This window comes from Seriola aureovittata, chromosome 19 (genome assembly GCF_021018895.1).
Source record: "Seriola aureovittata isolate HTS-2021-v1 ecotype China chromosome 19, ASM2101889v1, whole genome shotgun sequence".
NCBI classification, from domain to species: Eukaryota; Metazoa; Chordata; class Actinopteri; order Carangiformes; family Carangidae; genus Seriola; species Seriola aureovittata.
In genome coordinates this window covers 9,036,440-9,061,843 of record NC_079382.1, presented here as the reverse complement: position 1 = coordinate 9,061,843, position 25,404 = coordinate 9,036,440, and the positions used below count along the sequence as shown (strand labels likewise).

The 25,404-nt window shown below is 41.1% G+C and overlaps 2 protein-coding genes across 3 annotated transcripts; one reads left to right on the top strand and one right to left on the bottom strand.

The window, feature by feature from the left end:
• Positions 1–1,007: 1,007 nt before the first annotated feature.
• tmem200a (transmembrane protein 200A) lies at positions 1,008–15,607 on the bottom strand. The gene is made up of 5 exons (XM_056404962.1): positions 14,615–15,607; positions 5,410–5,547; positions 5,001–5,299; positions 4,753–4,916; positions 1,008–4,186 (listed from the first exon to the last, which is right to left on the bottom strand). The coding sequence occupies exons 2-5, from the start codon at positions 5,538–5,540 to the stop codon at positions 3,086–3,088; spliced, it is 1,695 nt and encodes a 564-aa protein (XP_056260937.1). The 5' UTR covers positions 5,541–5,547; positions 14,615–15,607; the 3' UTR covers positions 1,008–3,085.
• tmem244 (transmembrane protein 244) lies at positions 12,182–25,404 on the top strand. 2 transcript variants are annotated; one of them, XM_056404966.1, is made up of 6 exons: positions 12,182–12,618; positions 22,369–22,454; positions 22,573–22,649; positions 23,854–23,979; positions 24,320–24,364; positions 24,632–25,404. In XM_056404966.1, exons 1-6 carry the CDS (start codon positions 12,496–12,498, stop codon positions 24,727–24,729), a joined length of 555 nt encoding a protein of 184 aa, XP_056260941.1. In that variant the 5' UTR covers positions 12,182–12,495; the 3' UTR covers positions 24,730–25,404. The 2 variants fall into 2 exon arrangements, with proteins under 2 accessions (XP_056260941.1, XP_056260942.1); XM_056404967.1 differs by lacking the exon at positions 24,320–24,364.

The following is a 25,404-nucleotide window of genomic DNA, read 5'->3' as shown; positions in this document are numbered from 1 at the left end:
CTCAACAGGGCAAGCACAGAGATTTGCTTAGCAACCAAAATGTAGTTAGAGGAAGGTTTGTATCCCAAGTGCATTTGTGCATTTGACTTTGATAGAACCTTCAGAACAACAAGGCTTGTTTTTGATTGAAACTGTAATGGGTGTGGGGTCACAGTTGTCCTGTATAGTTTTCTTTTTTTAATGATAGTGGATGGACTGTTGAAGAGACACAAGGTCAAGGTTGTATCCTAATGTTTCCTGGCAACAAGGTGCTCCAACATTATGTGATTAAAAACACTGAGTCAACCGCTGAAGGCAAAACTGTTGTTTCAAAAATATTTCAGACTTACAGTAAACCCTCAGCTCGTTCAACAAAGAGATTGACGGAAACCCTCAACCAGGTAATTTTAGTTTACTTGCTTAATGTTAACATGATGTGACATCACCCATCTCTGCTGCCTAAATATGTTTCTTGCCTTCAGAAAGGGTTAGGATTATCATCTGTTCCCCCGGTAACACAGACAGAGACAGCATCATCAGCCTTCCGCTTTTGAATTGCATTGTAAGCATGTATATGTGTGTGTGAATATTTATGCTTTTGTGTCTTTATATTTGCATTTGAGGAGGAATATGATACTTGCTTTCATGTGAGTACAATCTTTGGCGTGTGTGTGTGTGTGTGTGTGCGTGCGCGCGCGCTCACGCGCGCATGTGTGTGTGGTTATCTCACAAAGCTACAGAGCATATGATAATTGTTGATGACTCATCCCGACCTTGGCTTATTATTTTCTGTGCAGGAGACAAAGAAAGAAGGAGCAAGAAATAGATAGAGAAAAATGAATTAGTTATGTATTCGGGAAGTTGTGTTTAGGTGTGTGGTCAGATGATATGTTGGTGTGTGTGTGTATGTGTGTGTATACCTGCTGTTGCCTTCCACTAACCCCTGAGAAAAGCAATAGAACAGCTATGTGTGAATCCATGTGTAGGAATCAGCACTGGTTAAATACACTCATTCGGACAAAACATGCTTCGGTGAAAATACAGTTTATTTTCAGAGACGACAAAATTAGACATTGACCCATAAACTGCTAGGGACCAGTTAATGAAGCTCTCTGGTAAGATTCCTGTACTCTTAAAAGGGGCTCTGTCTTTTTCACCACACATCAGGTTAGATTTCAAAATGACAACATGTGTTACTCTTCACATGTCTTTCATTAAAAGCAGCACAGAACATATTCCTAACAACATTTACAGATGTGTTCAATCTGACAGCAAAACAGAATATGAAACAGCTATTGAGCAATACAGACGCATCATGTCGGCTCGGACACACATTTCCAACATGTGATGACGTAATGAGAAATGATCGTATTCTGAGACATTATTACAATGACGCTCAGTAGCTGAATTCCTGAACTCAATTCTCCGATCTTCATCACAAGGTGAATAAAAAAATTTAAAAAAGCAACAAAAGATTTTATCGCCAAATGAGAACTGTGACGGATAACAGCATGGCTGACATTTCATTGTGTACAAGTCCCTGGATTTATAAAGATACGTGTGTATGTAGTGATTTAGTGTCGGCTCAATGCAAAATCAGTACATCACTCACTGTTTTATACTGATCAGGTAGTCTTCAGTCAGTCATGCAGAGCCTAAAAGGTGTTGCTAGAATGAATCGATAGCTCAATTGTTAAAGTAATTTGTGAAGCAGAAATGCCTCAGATGTGACTATTTGCTTTATAAATTGAATAACTTTATTGACTTCTAGTTTGACTTGAGCTCTGGTAAATGTGTTCACAGAAAAATCATTACTTACAAACCTAATCATAAGACTTCTGGTCTACAAATACTCAAATAGTAGGGTTTTCTACTAAATAGGTTTATGAAGAGACAAAAATTATCAATATATAAACAATACACTGCATATCCTGAGTGAAGTCAATCACAATCTTTTTTAGTGAGAAATAAACTGACAGTGATTGTTAAGTCCATTTTTCAGTAGTGGACATACAAAACTTCCTACTACAGTTCTAGAGAAAGGGCAGCAAAATTGTGACTGCAGGGTAACACAGACTCTGTTATTGTATTTTCCAGCCTGTCAGCTCGATTTTCTCTGGCCTACTGACATTGAAGTAACCGACTTTGTCTGACTCTGCTCTTTGTGTGGCCTAGTCTCTATATCTACTACAGTCTGAGGCTCAGACAAACACTGTAACCACAGTGAAAACCAGTAGCTTACCACTAATATCTATATCTTTTGGGCTTAGGAGCCTTGTCACCGCAGTATTCTGTTACATGCTCTTACACAGGTTTACACCAGGTAATAAGTTACCAGCCGCTTCTGGATCAGTTTAGTTGTCATATCTGTGTTAATTGAAAATGACCATCATCAGCCTTCATCTCTCTATACAACCTTATTTAGCACTTTGTAGCTTTGTTTTCAAACGTGCGGTATAGATAAATATTTCTCTTCTTCTGATATTAAACTGGTCTTGCTCATTTTTTCAGGTTCGGCCTTGGCTGTGTTATAAAGAATTTGCTTTTATGTCACTGAGAAAACTTGCTCAAAGCTCTTTCAATTTGTCATTGATTTCACAGCAGCTGCCTGAATGTAATCCTGTCACCAAAAAGCAATTTTCAAAGCCTGTGACAATGAAACAGTATCGATCCTAAAGCCTCGTCTCAGGGTTGATATCCTGTTCAAACTTACTAGAACTATTTTTGTATAAAGTAAACTGATGATGTATCATGACTTTCTTTATTTCATCCGTGTAGAAAGATTCTCCTTTCCCTTGCCTCCCTCCACAGAGGTCACAGGTCAGGGTCGGCTACAGAACAGCACCACTGGACCTGGTGCAGTAGGCATTCAGTGTCTCGCTGACATGAGGCCTGAACCTTTTACTGATGGTCCTTTTACAAGACGGTCCATCACTCACTACTCTCCAGCCTGCTGCACAAAAAAGTGTTTTTGAAACCATGTTAGTGTTTCCTCTCTCCGGGGTGCAGCTGTTACACTCGTCAGTTCCCCCTGACACAAACACTGTACACTCAGACTGTCTGGAGAGCAATTTACAGAAAAAGAACAACCTTTACTTCAGGACCTTCAGAATCGAGTCTCAGAGCTGCCTCTCTTCAGTGTGTTGCTGTTAAACTCATCATGCTCAAAACTCAGATTATTATGCGACCTCGATATCATTAGCAGCTTCTCACGCTTACTATAGTCACGCCTCGCTGTCACAGACGATGACACATCCAGCAGCCGCTCCCCTTGCTCCTCCCTGTCCTCCAGCCGCATGTAGCCTTTACTGCTGCCCCGGTTGCCACTGTTACTGCGGCTGCTGTTGCTACGGTCAAGGCGGGGCCAGCTGGGGTGCTTCCGCTGCTCCGGATGCACGCTGAGCATGCTGGGCCCACGCTCCAGGTCCAGAGATTTGGAGTGGCTGCTGAGCATTTGCAGAGATGAGTTGGAGCCAAAGTCACTCCTTGCTGCTCCAGGGGACAGCCAGCAGCCTGAGGTAGAGGAGGGAGCAGGGGAGAGGGAGGAAGAGGAGATAGAGGAGCAGTGGGAATAGGAGGAGGCGGAGTTACTCCGGTGTAAACTTGGCGGTTTGGAGGCCTTGGCAACAGATGCTACAGGGACCGCCAGAGACTCCATTGAGCTCAGGGGCTGTGACCTCTCTCCCTCTCTTCTCTCTCCTCCTCTGTCCTCCTCAGTAATCACCTCCATCTCCGGTTCATCAATAACGCAGTTGTTGAGTTTTATAACGGGCAGGGTAAATGCAGAGATAGAGGAGGAGACAATTGAGCGAGCATGGTGTCCTCCCTTCTCCCCATCTCCGTCCATCGACCACTGATGTCGAATGGAATCCGAGTGAGTGAGCCCGAGCCCTGGGCCACAGAAGGGACGATCCTTGTAGAGCGGCGCCAGCAGGCCAGCGAAGCTACAATCCAACTTAGCCTGATCCCTGTGTCTGTGAAACTCCTCATCCCCTAACAGCACCTCCTCCTCAGTAGAGCCCCCACCGGCAATTCCCCCTGCCCGAGAGGAGAAGGCCAGAAGGGAGTTGCTGGCAGCTCCAAAGGTTCGTAGGTCGCCAACCTCTCGGGCATAGGTGCTGTTGCGATGATGCTGTTGTTTTTGCTCTTTCTGCCTTAGGCGATGGATGTCAATCACTGTGGAGTACATGTCTCTCATATGGATTATCTAGTGCAGAAGAAGAATATATTATAAGCAGCAGTAGTATTCATCTTTGGATTACCTGACAATATATTTAATATTCCACCACAACCAATTATTATTCTACAGTTTTGTTTTGATACAGTTTGTTTGTTTCTCACATTGATTACCTGGAAGGGAGGAAGAGGGGATGAATTGAATCAGGGAGGGGAAGGAGAGGGCAAAAGAGCAGAGGAACAGAGATAAGGGTGGAAGGAGGCTGGGGGAAATCTGATCTGCATCTTAGTTATGTAAAGATGATGAATATGGATGATTGCAGTGTACATGCTCCTCACTTTGTAGAGAGTGGGGGCAGAACAGAAATGAGAATACAGGAGAGTAAAAGGAATATTAACTACAAGTTCTACTGACTTATCTTTATATTTGTGTTTAATATGAATCTGTGTGAAATATTAGCTCAGAAACTTTTCTAAATTCAGTTTGTGTCAGATGACCCACAAATTCTATGAATAATTGTAGTATTTGACTTCACCGTGTCCACTTAGAAACCGTGTTTCAGTATGTGTGAGTGGATCCGTTAATTTCTACCATACCTTTGTTTCTCTGTCTCTGTTTTCATGAAGTATGGCATTAGCACAGATGAAGATAAAAATCCCAATGCCCATGGTGAAAGGCCCGAACATCTTCATCCTCTCAGAGTGCCGATGCTGTTCCAGGAAGCGTGTCAGAGCTCCCCCGGTCTGTTTGGAGGGCGTACCTATGTGCACAAGACGTGGAGGGTTGGAGCCATTTAATATTAGGAGTCAGAAATCAGATTGTGATCACCTTGTTCTTTCCTTACCTTGCACATTATGACTTGTGCTGGAGTTAGCCATTTCCCCGTCTGTGACAGATATGTGAGCCCCATTTCCATCACCTGTGGAAGATGTTTTGGCTCCTCCAGCAGTAGCTGTCTTAGATCCCCCTCTGGTCACCGATTTGGCTGAGGGCATGGTTTCACTGTGCGGCCAGTAACCCAGTGTCGCCATGCCGATCCCTATGGCTAAGATGACCAGTCCGAGGAGAAGGAAAAACCCAGAGGCGGAGTAGAGGCGGAGCCTGCCGCGTACCACCACAACATCAGTGCGTCGCTTTCTCTTTCTAAATGGAAAGTTTGTAAAGAAAACACATTCAAAGTTTATTTGCAGTCACAGGTCCTAACAACCTTTGTAATAACATTCAGTTTGTGAAAATAAGGCTCAGTTGATCACCTGGGGGCGGCCTCTGGGGCGGGGTTTCCTAGGCCTGGGGATGTAGGTGGTATGGGTCGGTGCTGAGAGCGGGCAGAGTCTTGGCGTTTTAGCTTTGCCAAGCCTGTTAGCACACCTGCTGCTGCAGTCATACTTAACCTGCAGGTACACATGCAGATACACATTAGCCATGAGTGTAAAATGTACTGTATGTCCAGCATCTGTTGTGAGGGTGTGTTTGTGCCCAAGGCTGCGGGAGGACCAGTGACTTAGAGCTGATGTTTTCTGGTCTTTTGTACACACACTCAAAAAGATGCAACTCATTAAAAAAAAAAAAAAAAACATCCATTTGGTAGAGGCACAGATACACAGACATTCACATATGCATTCCACACAGCCAAAGTCTCCCAGATGGTCTGAATATAGGGGGTGTAAAACGCTTAATATTCATCTCCCACAATCAAGCAGATTGAACCAGCTCCAAGGGATCACAGCTCTGTTTCTCTTATTTTATACAAGAGTGTCACATCACTTACAGCAGTGACTCTTGCAAAGCTGCAGGTGACAGGTTTTTTACACACGTTTACAGGGAATGTGTGTCAGACTTCCGACGTCTCTCCAAGTTCAAGAAATGCTATTTACAGCCAGGCAGTGATAGACGTACACATACGAAACACCCGGTACAACGATACGCTCTGTTCACTGACGATGTTTTGTTGTTGAATGTCAGCTTTGAAGATAATGTGGACACGACAGGCGTGTGCATGTGTGCGCGTGTCATACATTTATTTTTGCTGGATGTTTGTTTACTGTGTTCTTCCTGTGTGTATGAGAGAGTAACTCAGACACACAGACTGTCTTGGACTGCAGTTTATTTATTTTGATTTACATCCCGTATTTACTGCATTTGCATTGTTATTGTTGCCGTTATTAGCATTATTTACATTGTTGTTGCTGTTATAAAACAGGAAATGCGGACCTGCAGTTCATCATATTCAAATGAATCATAGCCTCTCTGCTCACCAGCTGCTCAGATGTCTATTAATAGTTATTAGAAGGAGGAGGTCTTAAAACAAACACAGGCTTATTTTGAGAGTCTTCATTTGGGTTTAAATGCCTGTTAATCTGGGCTCATGAACATTAGCATTGTCTTGTTTAGCACTAAGAGGATTAAATAGACTATATTACAATATTAGAAGGTAGTGAATTTGAATGGAAATTCAAAGTATTCCTCTTCAGAGTAATTTCATAGCTACAGGTTGATTTGCTTGCTCTGCTCCTGAACTTTGAAATTGTAGATAAAAATATAAAACAGTTGACATAATGTCACCAGAGTGATCCGCGGCAGTTCAGGCTCAGCTGCCACACGATCACCAGTGAATAGCTGTAGCTCTGTTCAGCGTTCCTGCTGACAACCTTCCTGACATTTTTAAATGTTCTGCTGCTGTAGAACATTTTAAAAACGTCAAATGTCACTAACCATGAGTATTATTTTTTTGGGTATGAGACTCACCAAGGTCATGAGCAAAAGATTCTCGACTAAAGTTCTAGGTTTGGTCGAGAATCTGAAATGGGACTGTGATGCATTATTAGCAGCTAGAATACAATTGTGAGACATTATCTGGAGTTGAATGTGCTCGCGATGCATTATCTTCAGTTGCAGAGGGGTAAACGTTTCACAGTGAGTGTATTTATTTGGTGCCAGTTTGTGTGTAAGTCTGTGCATGTCTGTGTATATAAGGGGAAATAACAGATTTAGCATGGGAATGAGAACACACCCATGACCTTCATCTGCCTATTTTATAATTTCTGTCTCCCTCCTTGCTTCCATATCTCCCTCCATCTCTCTTTCTTCCCTCTCTCTTCCATCCTCACCCTCAGTCTGTCTGCTTATGCTTTCTGGTTGTGACCCTGAATCTTTTTTTTTTTTTTTTTCTTCTCCTTGCCTCCTTTTCCTCCACCCCAGCTGACTTTCTCATCTTATCTCTCCCTTTTTGTCTCTCTCATCCTCCACCCTCTGTCCTCTTGGATCTATTTTTAATCTGTCTCTAATTTTAATTTTCTTCTATTTGGTCCTCTTTCTCACTTCCTTCCTTTCTTTTCATCTCCATATCTCAAAGCCGTAAAGTCTGATTTAAGATTCTAAGTCAGACAGAGCTTTTAAAGTAACAGTGAATCACACATAAGACCAGACGTTCTCTCCTCCTCTCCTCTTTTTAATGTACTTTTCATGCCAATCATCATATTGGTAACACTGCTGTAGGAAAGTGATTTAACACAGATGGTGAATCACACAAGGGCAAACACAACCAGCCTCTCTTCTCTGGTTTTCCTGCGCTCTCGCTCACTCTGTCTCTCTCTACTTGATTTTCTCCTTTCGTTCCTTAGTGTGCGTCAGACAGGAACCCACACAATGTTTCAAGAGCAGGGGGAGAGATTTCCTCCGTTTACTGAAAGTGGAGAAAAGGATGGATGGGAGAGCAGGAGGAAAGGAGACAGGAGGTGACAAAAAACATGAGAGGAAAAGATCACAACAGAGACTCAGGAACAGGAGAAGAACAGGGTTAAAAAAAAAAGGAAGAAGGATATAGAAGCAGATATTTGCAACAGTGCATCTACCTGGGTGCAACACTGAGTCATAACCAGAGACTGAAAGCCTACACTGAAAAAACAATGGTGAAAACTGTTTTGAAGCTTGTTTAGAGGAGACAAAGTGAGGATGGAAAGAAGACAGGAAGGCCTGACAGTAGAGGAGAGGAAAGTGAAGTGCTTTTCCTGCCTATGACGGGACAGAGGCAGAAAACAAGCTTAGTGCTTGTGTAGTTTTATCAAGGCTGGTGTAAGAAATAAGTGGTGCAGAGACAACGAAATGCTGTCCTAACAGACACGCCGACAGCCTAATGAAAAACCACTCGGGCTCTGACACAGCAAGACTCTGTGCTGTGGAGAATCTGCAGTTACCACATGAAGTGACAGGTGCTCCACACCTGGTTGTTGAAACTCTATGTAAACCTTATTTATGCCAGCAGAATACCTTCATGAAATAATCCTTCAGTGTTTTGTGTTTTAGTCTTTAGAGGACAGAAAACTTGCTGTTTTCTGCAACTTTTCTTTTTTTTTTCTTTTTTTTTTGAAATTATCACATGCTAATCATGCACAGACTCTATGAACATTAATGTTAGTTTTTTTTCACCTCCTATCAGATAAAACTTATAAATAATGCGAAATCCGCTGCTTTATTTTCCATTTCGCTGCCTTCATGAGCAGTTTTCTAAATTAGTGTTAAATGAATAATGAATTAGCTGTCGTGTGATCCCCTTAATAATGACTAAATTGCTTCCGCTGTTTATCTGTGCATACACAAAGTAAGGCAAGAAAACTATTAACACAATTTAATACAGCTTCCTCCCTCCAGGGAGCAGATTTTACTCTTTTACTAGTGACATTTAACCATTTACTGACACTCTTACATGAGTTACATTAAAAAATAATAATAATAAAAATTCCCACTACATCAGCAGACATTTCACCTTCTACACTGTAGCACTTCCTGTGTGAAACTGCTCTGCATGTGCTGCGTCTTTGTGCGGGGAGATGCCTTTTGTAGCACGATAACGACAAGTAACCTAATCTATAGGAGACGTCACATGACGCATTGTCCCTATAGCAACTACATGTGCCGCTGCTAGGTGACACGTTTCTATAGCAACTACCAGATGTGTGCACAGGAATGACAGGTATATCATTAAGACTGTATCCTGTCAACAAAGGGACATTTCCCATATATCATTTTCAGTTATATTTCTATTTCCATGTGCAAATATTGGGCAAAAACAAACGTTCATGTCAGAGCATATGGTCTTTTGCAGCTATTTTATAGAGGTGTGATGGGGGGGGGGCAGTCAAAGATGCTGGAGGAGAATTGGGGACAGAATGGAGGGAGAGATAAGGGAACTGGGAAGTAGGATGAAATGAGAAGAGGAGGTGGTGAAAGGGAGACACCAACGATGAAGAAAGAGGGTGAGAGCGACAGAGAGCTTGGCATGAAAGGTGCTTGCAAAAAAAAAAAAAAAACCTGCATTTTCTGACTCTCAAGCGTTAGCATTGCGTTAAGGGTGTTAATTACATCTTGTTTATGCGATTTGTGCTAAAGCACTCCAGTTCTGCCGTCTCTAGTCCCACACATTACAGAGGAAACCACTAAGAGAGTGGAAGAGGAAAGCGAACAAGGCAGATGGTGCAGACAGAAAAACAGAAGACGTAGGATACGGAGGAAAGTAAAGATGCAAGAAAATCAGGAGGGGGAAGACAGGCAGAAAGAGAAAAGAGGAGGTGCTTTGATCTACATGTAACAAACTCCAGAGACTTTTTTTGACTCTAGAAGCTGGCTGAGAAAAAGTGTGTCTCAAATGAGTCACTTCAGTGAGCTGTGTACTAACACGTCATGGAGAAAGACATTGAATATGGACACAGATGGCGTAAGAAGGAAAGCAGCAAGGAGAGATGTAATAAGAGAGGAATGAGTAGGAAGATAAAAATGGAGCCTGGTGGGGAGAGAAAAATTGGCATCCATTACAGTATGTCTCCCATTATAGTTAGAGTGGGTCATGTGTTTTCTTTTCTATGTCATAAACTGCTTCGGTAAGATTAACTCAGGCCAAATTGCTCTAATAAATGTGAAAAAAAAGGGACTGTATAGTTTTTTCCTCCTGGTCTGGACTTTAATGGAGAGACAGACAAGCCCCCTGCTGCTGCAGTTAAGGTCACCTGCCATAATATCATGGAGCTGAGAGTCAAACATGGAAACATGGAAGACTACCCTCCAGAAAACACTAGGGTTAGGTCCTGTCTCAGGGTATTTTGGAAAAAATTTGAAGTTTGGCAAATGTTCAGTGCAGTTTACTTCCTGCTCTTTTCCAAAGCCTGGTGGAACAGTATCTGATTTTAGTACAACCAGTTCTTGACATCACTTTTACCTTGAAGTACTATAAAATAAAGTGTTTCATTTCAAGTACACCTATGCCACAGTCAAGCACAAACACAGTTCAGGGTGGTGGAAAAGAAAGGTATACGTCCATAGACAGAGGAATATAGTGTAATGTGTTTTCTTGTTATTCAAGTGAAACACAACTAAGTTATTCAGTGGAACTGCTGTCATAACTCTGCCTGTCTGCCATTAAAGGTTAGGTCCAATAAATTATAGTAGCTATAATACTGTATGGTATAATATAGTACAGTATAGTATTGTATAGTACAGTATAGTATAGTACAGTATAGTATAGTACAGTATAGTATAGTACAGTATAGTAAAGTATAGTACAGTATCAAGTGTTAAAGGATCAGACTGTTGGTTGTTTTTTTTGTGTTTACTTCACTAACTGCAAACTGTGTACACTTTGTATTACATGAATCAGCAGATAATTACTTTACCAAATGGGAGCTGGGAGGAAATGCAGTTACAATCTGCGATCCTCTTAGCTGGTGCCTTCCAAAAACTATCAGTCTATAATGGAAGAAGAAGTTCACATGATCCTTCCTGCGCTAGCCGTGTTTGCTTTTTTTGGGGGGACAAAATTGCTCACAGATGTAATGCTTTTTGGCAGCTGAGTCTCAAATGTTGGATGTCCATAATGAAGCTCCCATAAACACACTAATATGGATGAGTATTCGAAGCAGACCCAGCAGCAATTGTATTTCTCCATAATGACAGTGTATCTAAGGAAACTTCCTGTGAGGGATTATCTAAGGATGTGTTATTGTTCTAAGGTGATTTTCACTGAAGGGAAACCGACAGCCGCCTATAGCGCTGAAGGTCACAAATTAAAATCTGTGTCGTGTACTTTAGAAAATGGTCAGCAGTTTGAAACAATGCTACATCACAGTTATTATGATCCTTTAAAGATGGGTATGCAGTATGTGACAGGCAAGGTGGAACAGAGCGATGAGATGACATATGACACAAAGCTGTGACATGATTATAACACATGATGTCACCTGCAGCAGGAAAAGATCAGTCACACGTGGCACTAATTTACTTTGCTCATCCCTGCTTTTCCAGAAAGGTCAGAGTTCATAGATGGCTGCAGAGAAACAAAAATGTCCCAGATGTCCCGAACAGCCCTCCTCTGTCTGCTGAACTCCAGACTTTTCCTTCTTTTTTAAAAGCTGGTGTATGTCTTGTGGAATATTCTGTCAGTCACTTGTGACACTAGTTTTGTCCTGAAGAAGGGCGAGGACAGCTAAGGCAGCCAACTCCCATGTGAGATGGTTTGTTGTTTGAAGGAAAGGCCCGGCTCTCCTTGACTAAAGGGAGAACTAAAGCAGATGTTTTCCCAAAAGATAAAGACTTCCTCTACAATCTGTGCCCTTTGATAGTTAACCCAGATATGTTACGGTCCTAAACTTGTCACTAGGCCAAACTGAAAATTCTGCACAAGCTGTTCTTTCTGAGCCTAAAGTCACTAAACCATAAGATGAATCCCAATATGCACAGACACACAAGTGTTTTCAGTTATTCTGCTTGATTATGCCGCATTCACAGTCTCCATGGTAGAGATGTTAACACGTTTATGATGTCATCATACAACATATGGATATAATAGAGACCCCCCCCCCCCCAAAAGAAAAAAAACAACTTTCTAAGTCATAATCATAACTCAGATGTTGACTTGAAGAGGATTTACGGATAAGAAACTGCTAAAGATTCGACGAGAAGGCGACATTACCCCTCCCCTCAGGCTGAAGGTGGGTGAGGTACAGTGGGAGTTACATGAGGTTGGCAAACTGCATTAGCAGAAAGAATAATGAAAGTGTAAGTTCCCCTCCCTAAACAAGTGCAACTGGAGCCAACAGGAAAGAGAGGAAGATGTCAATTAAGCTCAGTCTGTACACACCCACACAGTCCTGGGAGCAGTTATCCTATCTTCCAGTGTTGAATCGGTTCACCGTGTTCATCATCTCGTTTTCCACCCTGATTATAACTGTTAGTTTTGGTCTGGCTGATTGTGGCTCCTGAATAATCAGATCACTTGAGCCTGATATCCTGGGCTTGTTGCTCAGCCGGGGGAAGCAGACTGCCATTTGGTTTATGGGATTTAAAGGTGTTTCATGTTTCCTTTTTATTTGATCCCAAGTTCCTTTGGAAATTGGTTGTCGTTAAAAAAAGAGGCGAGGGATGAAAAGAGGACAGAAAACACGGTGCAGATCGAGGAGGAGGAATTTGTATCAGAGGTAAAAAAAAAAAAAAGAATAGCAAAGTATAAACAGATAGCGAGCGTGTGTTTGTGCATTGCTTTACTCCTACAGACTAACTGTCAAAGGTGAGTCATCTGTCTGGAGAATATGTCACTTTGTGTTTTCCCACTGACCTTTTGGCAGCGCATTTTCTGATGCAACCACTCAAGTGTCAAATCCAGCACCTTCCTCACCATCTTGTTTATCTTTTCCCTATCCCATTTTTTTTTTTTTTAAGTCTCGGCTTCCTTCACACTGGATCAGTGTCATTACCTCCTGTGATAAATTCAGCTCTACTCAATTGAATTAAGTTCTGAATTCAATCAGAAGATGCTCCGGTCAAAAGTGTGTGTGTGTGTGTGAGAGTGTGCATGTGTGAGTGAGTGTGCGTCTGTGTGTTGATGTACTGGAGTGAGCCCCCTGTTGATCTGAGCAAAATGACTCATTCTGTCTTCCTCACAGTCGCGATTGTCAGTCAGTCACCCACACTCATCCTGAGGCACGAGGTGTCCCTGTCTGCCCTGCAGCAGTGATAGGCAAACTGCAGACCTGGGACCTGTGTGGGGTCCATGTAGGGATACTAGAGGCGCGTTCTCCACAGTTTAAGAAATAATTGAATTCTGCCAATGTTTTGTTTTCAATAAGATAACTTCTTATTCAATTTGGCTGTTGAAACACTGTCAGAGCAAACTGTATTTCTGCCTCAAATCAGATAAAGTAGAATATTTTCCTCAGATGGGGGTCTCTAGGAGGAAATCTGGGCTTGCACACTGTCACTGTAGTTACAAAGTGAAGCCAGTGCTGACCTACCAGAGGGGTGTTTAAACAGGATTATCCAGTTAGCTTGATATCTGTGAAGGAGGATTAGTCGATATGTCGCCCGAGTTCTTAATGAATCTCAAATTAAACTCGGGTGCATTTCTGTGTAAAATGTTTGGCAGCGAGAGATGTTTCATTACGAGCCATTTGGCTCTGTGAGTTATCCTAGTTTTTTAAACGGCTCTCAAGGTGAGAGTTACTCCTAATTCACAGTGACAGAGCATCTGTTGTTAAAATTCCTCTTCACTGTAAAATGTGTTTTGTTTATTGTGACTCTACGCGGATGTGTGACCCTGATGGTGCAGAACGATTTCATTTATGAGCAGCGCTTGGCTCTAAAAAGCTGTTTTCACATACATCAAGTTTCCTTGTGCTCTCCTTAAATCCAAGTTTAACACGTGTACCTATGAGCAGGATTTTGTGACATCACAACTCGAAGCCAATCATGATCATTGGATGTGAGTGTGATGTTGAAACGTGTAGCATTCAGGGAAAATACTGCAAGAATTGACTTTTTAAGTGAAATAGGAGACATTTTGTGTCCAGTAGTTAAACTTTTGAAACAAAAAACATTTGTATATTTATAGATTCTGATTGTTTTTTAATGAGGGGGGAGGAGCAGGGGAAATTTTTAAGATTCTTTGGAGAAAAGACCCCATACACAGTCTTATTCAAAGCTGAGCTAAGCTATTTATATATGTATTAAATAATGACTATGGGAGGGTTTAACATTAAAGGCTCACTGAAAATGACTGTTGACTCTTTAATGATGACCTTTGACCCTTCTTTGAAGGTGTAAATATTGTCATCATTCCTAGAGGAATTGTTATGAGATCGAGAACAATGAAGAGATCATAAGAGTCCCTCCTCTCAATCAGTCACATAATAAAACACATGGTCAAAACACAATAGGCTTAACTAGACAACACTTAAGATGATCCTGTCCAATGAAATTACAGAAGAAAGATGACAATTACTGTAGATGTAGCTACTAATAGACTGTCAGTCTGTCAGAGGCTGATGGCTGATGTTATACTTCCCTGTGCATCAAATATTCAACAAAACCCAATTAAATATGGATGGAAATGAAGAGATAGACTGTGGAGCTGCCAACCTGAATCGTTTCATGGCGAGTGTTTAGAGTTGGAGAGGTCAAACACAGCTCAGTACTAACCTTCACAAAAGACGAGTTTTCACTGTCACTGTGCCATTAGACATGGAGGGGGGTCCGGCTGTGACCTGAGGGAGGGTAAAAAGCCATCTTCCACTCTGAGGGCTACTTCCACTGAAATGCCATGCCGGAGAAAATGAAGATGACAAGAGACAGCTCCCATGCAGGGCTGGGAAACAGCAGCACAGTCTTTACTACATCCAAGGTCTTTAATGGAGACTCTGTACTGACATACCTACAGTTTACCTGAGTCAAATTAAAAATGTGTCTCTTTAGATGACTTTTATCAGCGTGGAGCACGTTTTACGCCATATGGAGAGTATGTGCGCTCAGGACAACGGGGACGGAGAAACACGCTCCTAATTACGACTGAGGGAAAATCCGTTATCACATGCCGCCTCGTTAAAGTCGTGAATGCTCAGCTAGTAATTCCCCGCGGAAAAATATTGTACTCCTTGTTTATTTGAGGCGGGAAAAACAGTCCACAAAAGCCACTCGTGTGATGTCCTTCCTGGTTGCCTTAATGCGTAAAACTATCGCTATTCCGGTTTTCGCGTCTATAAACTTGGTTTCACTCCAAGAACGAAGGAAAAGAAGCAGCAAGCTGTTGCGTTTTGAGGAAAATAGCGAGTGTACACCAGCCAGTAAAGCGTGTTTTTATCCCTCTCAGCCGGAGAGAGACGCGGCAGCTCCATCCAATTCCTCCAAAGCGCTTCTACGCTTATGGGAATGTGAGAGGCTTCCTCACATGTGCGTGTGTGGGGGAGAGAGAGAGAGCGCGAGCGAGAGAGCGATGGGGGTGACTGGTTTGCATTCTGGGAAGGTAGTGGCTGTGTATGCATGTGTGTATGTAGTGTGTGTGTGTGTATCTGTGTTTATGGAGGGAAACGAGGCACTGTGCTATGCTTTTCTTGCATGTGTAGGGCGCAGATGATGAGGGGATGACTGATATTCGGGGACAACACAGAGAGAGGTCTTGCTGATGCACAGCAAGGAGAAAAAAAGGATCATCTTGTGGTGTTAAATGTATTTCTATGGGAGCAATAAGCAGCAGGGTTCTGACTACAGTATTAGCAAGAAAAGTATGTTTTACGTGTCGGACAGCAGCAGCATTGGCATAAGTTACTCCTGGTGTGTTCATGTGAGATATACATCAAGACCTCAGAGGTTAGGAATTATTAACAATCTCTGAGCGCTGTGTTTTTGTCCAGTTTCTCTGCCTCCACACACACACACACACACACACACACACACGGAGGGCAGCAAAAACGTTGCAGATGTTGGCATGTGTGTTATTTCCTGTATTTACTTGCTGGAAGTTACTCAGTGAAAGTACATGAGCTGGAGCGAGGTGAGCAGAATGTAAGACAGACTTTTGGGCAGATTTTTGAGCAATAAACTATAAGTGTGTGTACGTGTACGTGTATGTGTGTGTGTGTCTGTATGTGTGGGTGGTGTATGTGTGTATGTGCGTGTGTGTGTGTGAGACAGTGAGACAGAGGGACTATTATTTGTTCAGATGGCTGAGATTAAGTTGGTGAGAAATGAACACCCTGAGGGCAGAGTCATACAGCTGAGCATGTGCACACAGAAGAAACACTCAGACACAATCATTAGGACACTCCTGGACCTCAAACCTTGACCAGGACATGCCTAACCTTAACCCGGACCTTATGTCTTACTATAGCACCCACTCTGTACCACACACACTAACAATGACCCCGTGGAGTCCTCAAGCATCAACACTTCCCAGCTCTTTCTGGTTTTTTGAGGTCTTGACGCACAAGCTAATGCATGTGGCAAGACTTGTACAGTACCAGCAGCTAGTTGAGGTTCATGTTGAAGTCGAAGTATCCCTGGTGCAGTGGTCAGTCGGTTGCTGTATTTACATTCCATAAAGGATCGAAATGAAAACAGAGTAGATAGGGGCAGAGAGAAACAGAACGACAGGAAGACGGCAAGAGCCTAGATGTGGAGAGAGAGAGAGTGTGGGAGAGAATGGCGAGGAAAAACAAAGCCTTATATTGTTGACGGTCACATTTTGTGTTTACAAGCCCACTTGGGATTATGGAATTTGCAAAATGTGTTGGCTTTTTGTGTTATAGGCTACTTATTGTAAGCAGTTGTGGTCAAGAGCCTGCAGCTCAATTATTAAAGGGAGGCTTTAATCGAAAGGAAAGAGGGAGGGGGAGAGAAAATGGGGGAGATGGAGGACAGGGGAAAGAGGGAAGACTTGGGGAGGAAGGACAAGCAGAGGAGGTGAAAATAAGAGAGGTGTTTCAAGTATTTTTGATCATTTGAAATGAGAGTATGTCAGTGGATGAAAAGATGATTGACAGTCCAGGGGAGTGGGGAGAGCCAACGGGAGGTTTACAGAGGTAATTTCAGGTTTAGTGATTGGAGAATTGTCCAGAGGAGGAAAGGAATATGTTAGACAACTGGTGATTATTTTCATGATATATTAATCATTTGTTCTATAAAATGTCAGAAATCAAAGGTGAAGTCTTCATCTTGTTTTGTCCAAAACCAAAAAAAAAACTGTTCAAACCCAATGATCAAAATACATGTTTTTCTCTCTTCGTCCTGGAAACCCTCTCCTCTCTTCCCTTCTAGTTAGTGTTGCCTATTTTTGTATCTTGAATGAATTATGAGGTCTCACTGTGTTTGTGGGACATAAAAGCCTGCACCACACACACAACACACACACACACACTAGCTGATGGAAATTGCATCCTCTCAGCTCCTACATCACTCCATGCTGACATGTAGGTCAATTATCCGCTGTGTTCTTTCCCCCTGTCTGTGTGTTGAACTGATTTTGAAAAAATTAAAAAAGAAAACGCATCATGAGAAGATCAGTGTGTTCATTTCTCTGCCTCCATGGATAAATCACAGATTGTTTAAACTCGCTCCTGAGTTGTAAACAGACTCTCTAGGTACAGGAGCTCACTGTTGAATTGTCTTTATCAGTCCAATTTTTTCATACTTCATAGGCTTTGAACTGGCAGCGTGTTTCAGAGAGGTTTCTAAATGTACTGCAACTGTTTCATTTGTTTTAACTAAAAATATTTTGAAGGAAACAGGCTGCCAGTATTATAGCTTATTTTATTTTGACTCCTTGCAAAAATGTTTGTCATTTGAGGTTTAGTGTGGGCTTAATAATTCATAATTCCTGCAAATGTTTCACTGCTCTTGTTATTTCACCTCTGCTAAGCTTGGGCTATGTGGTACTGAGACAAGGATTTAGGGTCACCACGGTGATAATGTGTTTTTGAAATTGTCATGTTTATCAGCTGGTCTAATTCTCTTCAAGGGTAACAAAATCTACCTAATAGCGCCTCTAAAGCTCACTAATACTAACATTTATATCTCATTGATTTAATCTCTACAAAAAACAAAGTGTAAAAATGACATATCACTGTTTACAGGGAGGCTTATTTCCTGGATTTTGTTAGCTTTGAACAGAGCAAGGCTAGCCTTTTCCCACTGCCTCCAGTCTTTAAGCTAAGCTAAGCTAACTGGCTGCCCATATTTATCATAAAGACGTAAAGAGTAGCATCAGTCTTATCATCTAACTCATATAAAGAACATATATATGAAAATAAAACGTTGAACTTTTCTTTTAATCCCAGTTGTTGAATGTGTGCAATCCTATCTCGCACCATCTGCTGTCATTACTGCAGTTACACAGAGGAAGGAACGACACCACTGCACGATAATGAAAGGACTTCAACATCAAAGTAAAATTAATCATTGATCCAATATCTCTCAGTCCTATATTTGGAAACGTGTGTAGAGAGATATGTATGATTAGTTTCCTCTGAGCTTTATAGTAAAAAAAAAATAAACCAGACCACACACACACACACACACACACACATATACTTGGAGAAGAATAGTTATGACGTCTGTCTTGTTCTGCATGTGCCCTAACTCCTGTGCTCTCCATCACTATGGTTACAATGATGCAGGTTACGTGGTACCTCACACTCATACAAAGGCACACGTGCATATACCTTACCACACACACACACACACACAGACATAGACATGCGCAGGCTGTGACGCTGAAGAGTTGAGTTTCTTTAGCTATTTTTGGAGGCAGACAGGAAGTGTTGAACTGTCTTCGTGTCTGCATTGACTTTGGCTCCATCGCTTTCTTCAGTACTTTCTAGCTCTCTTTTCACCCCCTTGCTCTTTATTTTCATGAACAGATGATGGATGATCAGCAGCTGAAAGCTATCTCTCTCTCTCTCTCTCTCTATCTCTCTCTCGCTCTTGCTCTCTCTCTCTCTCACTCCGCTTCAGATTCTCCCTCTCTGTTCTGTTAAAAAATAAACACAGAGGGAAATGATTTATTATGCTTATATCAGAAATCTACATTTGAATGGCGCATCTTATCTGTTGCTTCCAGTCCTGTGACTGTGGCGTTCTTGTTGTCATTGGTGGAGCTGTTCTCTCTGTGTTTGTGAGTCTGTGCTACCGCCTTGTGTTCATGTGAAGAACTGCCAGACAAATGTGTAATAGCGTCATTCTTGATGTTTTGATTGCATTATAAGCAAGACTCACCCAAACACACCTTCAAAATACATGTGAAGGTCATGTTAAGTTGTTGTGTGTTGGTATCAGGAGCTCAGTCAGTTGATGTTATTGTGGAGAATGTCTTTTTTACACTACAGGGTTGCAACAATTATTTCCATAATTAGTGATGAATTGTTGTATCCATAAAACTTTGTAAAATTGTGAAAAACTCAAATCACAGTTCCCCAAAGCACAGGGTGATATATTCAAATAGTTTATTTTCATCCTACTAAAAGACAAAAGACATTTAGTCTACTATCATTTAAGACAAAGAAAAGCAGTAAATCCTCACATCTAAGAGCAAATTTTTGAAAAGTTACTCAAATGACCAGTTGCTTATATTTATATTTGATGAATCAATCAATCAACTAAGCGTTTCAGCTCTACTTCATACCCACAAACTGTTCTCCTGCTTTATGCTTTTACTTTGGAGAGTGTATTTGTAGGAGATGAAGCAGTAACAGAAGGATGGAAGGGAGAGGAGAGGAGAAAAATGTGATGGAAGAAAGAAAACAAGATAGATACAATGGGAGACCTGAAAAAGACGAAGGATGGTAGAAAGAGGAATGAGTTGAATGAAGGGATGGAGGGATGAGAACAGAAGGGACAGCAGCGCATCCTGAAGTTTTAAATCTCAAAACCAGTTTCCTTCTTTTGGATCATGTGTATTTGAGCACACCTATACTAGAGTATGTTCAACTTTATCCCTTTTGGGATTTACTCAGTACTTACTTAGTAGTAATCCCATTTCTTCTAATCCCCGCACCCACCCTACCCCGAACATGCTCTCATACACACAAACACAACACATGTAGCCTAGATACTCTCATATAGACCAGCAGCCATTCATGTTGTTGGACTACTGCTGTCGTTGTTGTGGATTCACACTCATAAAACGCCATGGACCCTTCTCCCTCAAGACTACACCCAGTGATACCTGGGTAAGGACACTCTGTACGATGTAGGAAATGTGCTAGGAGAGAAAGTTAAGGTCTGTCGTTGTAGTCGCCTGTAAGGTGGCAGAGGCTCAATGCACAGCAAGTAGTTTATCAATATGTGTAATAGAGATAATTTGGTACTTGGTAACCAAATGTACCGTCTGTTTTCATAGATTTTTAACATTAGTAACCTAATCCACTGGATTACTTGAAGACAATGTAGTATTCACGGAGCTGCCATTGTTTAGGCTTTACTTCATCTGCTACATGCCGTTTAATGGAGTACAACAGGCAATTTATTCCAGTTTGTTGACTGGTATTTGAATTATGTCATCCTCGTTATAGTTATGATCAGCATTTAACTGTGTAGTTTATGAGGTTTGTCTCAAGTAGACTGTTGTTTATTACTTCCACGATTTTCAGTAATCAACCAAAACTCAACAGGGCTGAGCAGTGAATTTGAAGTCTCAAACCTGTCTTTTTTTGTTAAAGTACTGTCTGGTCGGAAGATGACAAAAACACACCAGAGAGTTAGCTAAGGTGTTTAGCTGTCTCTGAGGGTATTAGCATGAGCTCAGCTACTTTCCTGCTTTCAGACACACCCACATCCTGTCTGGTCAGGGCACAAAAATAGATCCCATGTGGCTCCAACTGAGCTGGCCAAATTAAATGTGGGCCACAGTTTAAAAACAAATCACAATTTATAATCACCGCCTCAGGATACAGACATGAATTCCTGTGATGTTTTGTCACTTCTATTTTCCAGTAACCTGGAGTAGGAGAGGAGGAGGCAAAAAGTAGTACAGGAGGATGAAACTAAAGTAGTTAATGCACCTTAGCATCATAAACGAGACAATGTCATGTCAACAGATAAACTCTAAATTAAATGCTATAGTCATTAATGCTGAAACAGTTAGTCGATTACTTGAATCTACGACCATGCTAATGAATTTGGGAGGCTGTAATTAGGCACAGTGATGCTTTGAGTTAAATGTGAATGTCAACATGCTAACATGCTAATATTTAGCTACATTTGCATGCATACATTTGCTACTACAACGTGCAGCTGAGGCTAATGAGAATGGTCATAAACCAAAGTATTTGACACTCACTATTTTCTTCCATTATAAAAGCGAAAACATAAACCAAATAATCATAAAAATTACAGATTAATCAATAAATGAAGACTTAATAGTCACTGCTCATCATGACAACCATGTAACAAGATCTCAACTCAAGTGCAACAGATTTGGAGAAATGTGTAGTGAAAGTTGTTCTTTCATCTTATCTTAGCTCTCTGTCACAGCAGGGAAAGCACAGGTGTAACTAATAAGATTAACAGTGTCTCCATTCCTTTAAGGTGTGACAGTGAGCCAAGTATTAGCCAGCGCGCAGGCCCCAGCACCGGCGCACCTGACTGGAATGCAGCCCATTATTAATGTAATTAGTCACACCTGTGTTTGACAACCCCAAATGTCAGCTGTGACAAAAGGTCTCTTATCTCTCCTCCGAGGGTGTCGTGTAACTCATTTCCCTTAAAGGCTGCAGTTAATCATCTATGAAAGGAGACTTTAGCAAGCAAGCGACGACTGTCTGCTGCTGTCTGCTGTCATGAGCGTTAGTTTTCTGGGTCATGAACAGAAGGAGGAAATGGAGGAGAGAAGCAGGTTTGGGACACATGCAATGTAGAGTTTTCCATTCAGATTAAAAGCACTGGCATAAAGGTTTATGTTTCTCTTGGTCTTTATAGTCTCTCTCTCTGTCTCTCTCTCTCTCTCTCTCTCTCTCTCTCTCTCTCTCTCTGTTATTGCTTTGTTTATATGAAGCAAGCATCGCCACATGGTCGATGTAAGATGTTTCAAAAGCCTAAAGGCAAAGAATTTCATCCACTCACTGAGGAACAGTTCTCATATATGTAATTGATTCTGATATTTTATCAGCATAAGGAGTAATTATAGCTTTTTTCGACAGTCAAATGAAGGGAAGATCAAATAACTGACTGGCAGTAAGATTTAATATACCATAGTAGAATATAAATCAAGTATTAAACGATATCAGCAACTGACTTTATAGATAAGAAAGAGTCTTTTCTCCTCTCTCCCTCAGGACGAAACTCTGAACTACAGGAAACCTGCCGCCTTTAAATCACAGCATGTTTTAAATAAAATAAAATTCCTGTGGGGTCAGTAAGAGTCAGCAGGTTATAGTATAACATTTAGTTTTCTGTCCTCTCCTCAGGTCGTCCTGCAGAATCTGTTGATGTGCATGGTGTGCTTCTACTCTCTCTACTACATCGTGGTCAGTCTCTGCATCGGACTGCTCAGGTACGCTCAGCACATCAAACACAAACATTAATGAAACCTACTGGGAGTCAGACCGGCCTAGAAATTTTGCTCCTGTTTGCTGCTTGTGCAAATTTTTTTCATCTTGTTGTGTCTCTAGGGTTCACGAGATCAACAGCTTGTTGGCTCCGTTTGACTACACAACACAACCGTCATGGCAGAACCCCAAATACCTGGGTGAGTATCAGAGATGGAGTAGAACCAAGTACATTTACTCAAGTATTGTAAAATATAAAGGTAGTATTTCAGTTTTATGCTACTTTTTAATACTCTCTCACTACATTTCAGAGGCAAATATTGTACTTTTTACACCACTCCATCAATTTGACAGCTGTTCTTTGGCAAATTCCGGTTTTACAAACAAAATAATTAATCAGTTTGTAAAATACGACACATAATTCTGTATTAACCTGCCTGACAGTACCCTCACCTCCAGCCCAACAGCAGCTACACTGGAGCTTTTCCTTCTACCGAAGTATTGTTATCTTGTAGTATCTTTGACTTTGTGAAAAATCTGAATCCGCCTTACACTGCAGTTGTTTGTCTGACTGATCTGTCTTCAGTGCAACAAGGTTTAGAGTGAGTGAGTTTGACTAATTGAAGACATCTCAGCTACTGTATATTAAGCCTTTTTCTGCCTGTCATGGTGGGAATCTGGACAAGTCAGAATCTGATCCTGTATTATCAGGTGTATAAAGAGCTGAGATGACAAGGATCTGTGAATGTCAGTTATTAAATACGCAATGTCAAGTCCTGTTATGGTTTAAGGTTCAAGTAATTCTACGCATCTTTTGGTGTAGTGTCATATGTGGTGTCATATCACTCCTAGTGTAACTTTCTTCCATTCCAAAAAACACGTTCTATCCGTGGTGTTTATCAGAACAGACATTATGATAGCAGGAAAAACACAAGTGTAATTAACAACATAAATTAATGATGACTGCAATCCAATTAAGTGTTTCAGCTCCAGAGCTCTGATGTAATGCGTGCTTTCTCCTGCAATGAAAAGTCAAATATGTCTGTTGTGGAAAAACATCTGTTAACATAACACTAGTACAACATCACCACAACTGCACCTAACCTGAGTCAGCTAATAGTATTGTGATATTGATGTAAGAGGTGACTCATATTTGATAGAAGATAAAGAAATCTCTATTTTTGTGAGGACCAGATGTCATCACATGAACAGAGAGATTCCAGTCGCTTCCCAATATCAAGAGCACTGATGAGGAAAATATATTTTTATTGTGTCTGATGTGTTTCTTCCTGTTGTAAACTATGATAACATATATATGATATTGCAGTTAAATGTAAAAGTAAACGTACGGACAGAATACAAGCGAAGAGCAACTTGAACTTTTTTTTTCCCCTCTCCTTCCAGTTGGTGTAATTTCCACAGAAGTGACCTATGTTTTAGGAGGGCTGGTGTTTGCCTGGATCGTAGAGGAGTGGGTCTGGGATTACGCTATAACTGTCACATTGCTGCATGTTGCGATGACTGTGGCAGGTAATCACACACACAGACACACATACACAAAGTGGATCAATAGAGCGGAACAGCTGATAGGATTGGAGGCCTGGTTATGTAACCGGATGTAGTGGCTGTAGTTCAAAGTTTACAGGCACTAGAGATTTATGAGTTCACCAGCAGATTCAAGTAAAAGAATACAAACTAAAATCATTTTCAAAAATTAAAATGAAAGACGCCCAAACATCTTAAACCTGCATCCTTTTTTTGTGTGTGTTTCACTCTTGGCTAAAGTGACTGTGTGAATCTGTTCAATTAATTTTATGGACAGTAGATTGTGGGCTACATTTTACACAGTTTCTGTGTTGTATGTTTGCAGTGATGTCAGATTTCCCTTCAGCTGAGCACTGGTGGATTGCTCTGGGTAAGTTTTATATTTCTTCCTGATCATCTTTCTGTCTGCGACCCCATGTGTTTCCTTATCTGTCTCCAAAAAAACTCCACCATCTGTTACTCTCCAGCTCCTTTCAATCCATCTAAGATAGTATTTTTTCCTGTTCCCAGACTCTCTATTGCTCACTTCCTGCATGCCTTCAGATTCAGGCTTCTTGAGGACAGCTGCTGCTGGCCTCCAAGCCTTCCTTTGATTGATCCCTTTCTTCTTGTTTATTTAATCTCCCGCTCTCTGCAGGTTCAGGCCTGGTGATGATGATATTTGGAGGACAGCTCTTGGCCTATAAACTCTTCAGAAGCAACTTTGTCTATCCAGCTGAACTGCAGAACTTCTAATGAACACAATGAGAAAAGCTTTTAAATTGCTTACAGGTTAATCTCATGTCTGGATGCATCCCAGTGAGTTCACCTTGCAAGGTTCATGAACACTAAAGTATATCTCTCAAGATGCACTTTGACAGCTAGATAACTGTTCATTAACTTATTGTCCTTCTACAAATAGCTCATATACTATTTAACAGTGTTTTTTGTAACATATCCTGTACAGTTTAAATATTGTTTTATATTTTTTCTTTACAAACTTCATACTGTAACAAAATGACACCTTTAGCATTCAATAAAAGCCTGGATTTTACAGCTGTAAAATATGTACTACCAGAAAATCTACTGAGTGATATTTTTGCAGTAGTGAGTAAAGTCAGCTATTTCCCGTCAGTGTAATATTTAGAATGTGTTACATACTAGTTCTGTCTATAGTGTAGTAGTCTGATAGAGAAAATAACAAGAAAAAATCATGTCAAATCTGTGCCATGTGGTCAGAAAACTGAACAAATTCAAATCGTTTGTAACCTGATCTCCTCATACTTGTCTAAATGTGAGTGGATTCTGTTGGTTTCATGTTTAGGTGCTATGAAAAGTTCACATCTACACCACAAATAATGATTTTAATGCTGGTTGTATATATTAGTTCAAATCTATTGGATTAACATTAAATAATTCATGCAAAAAGAT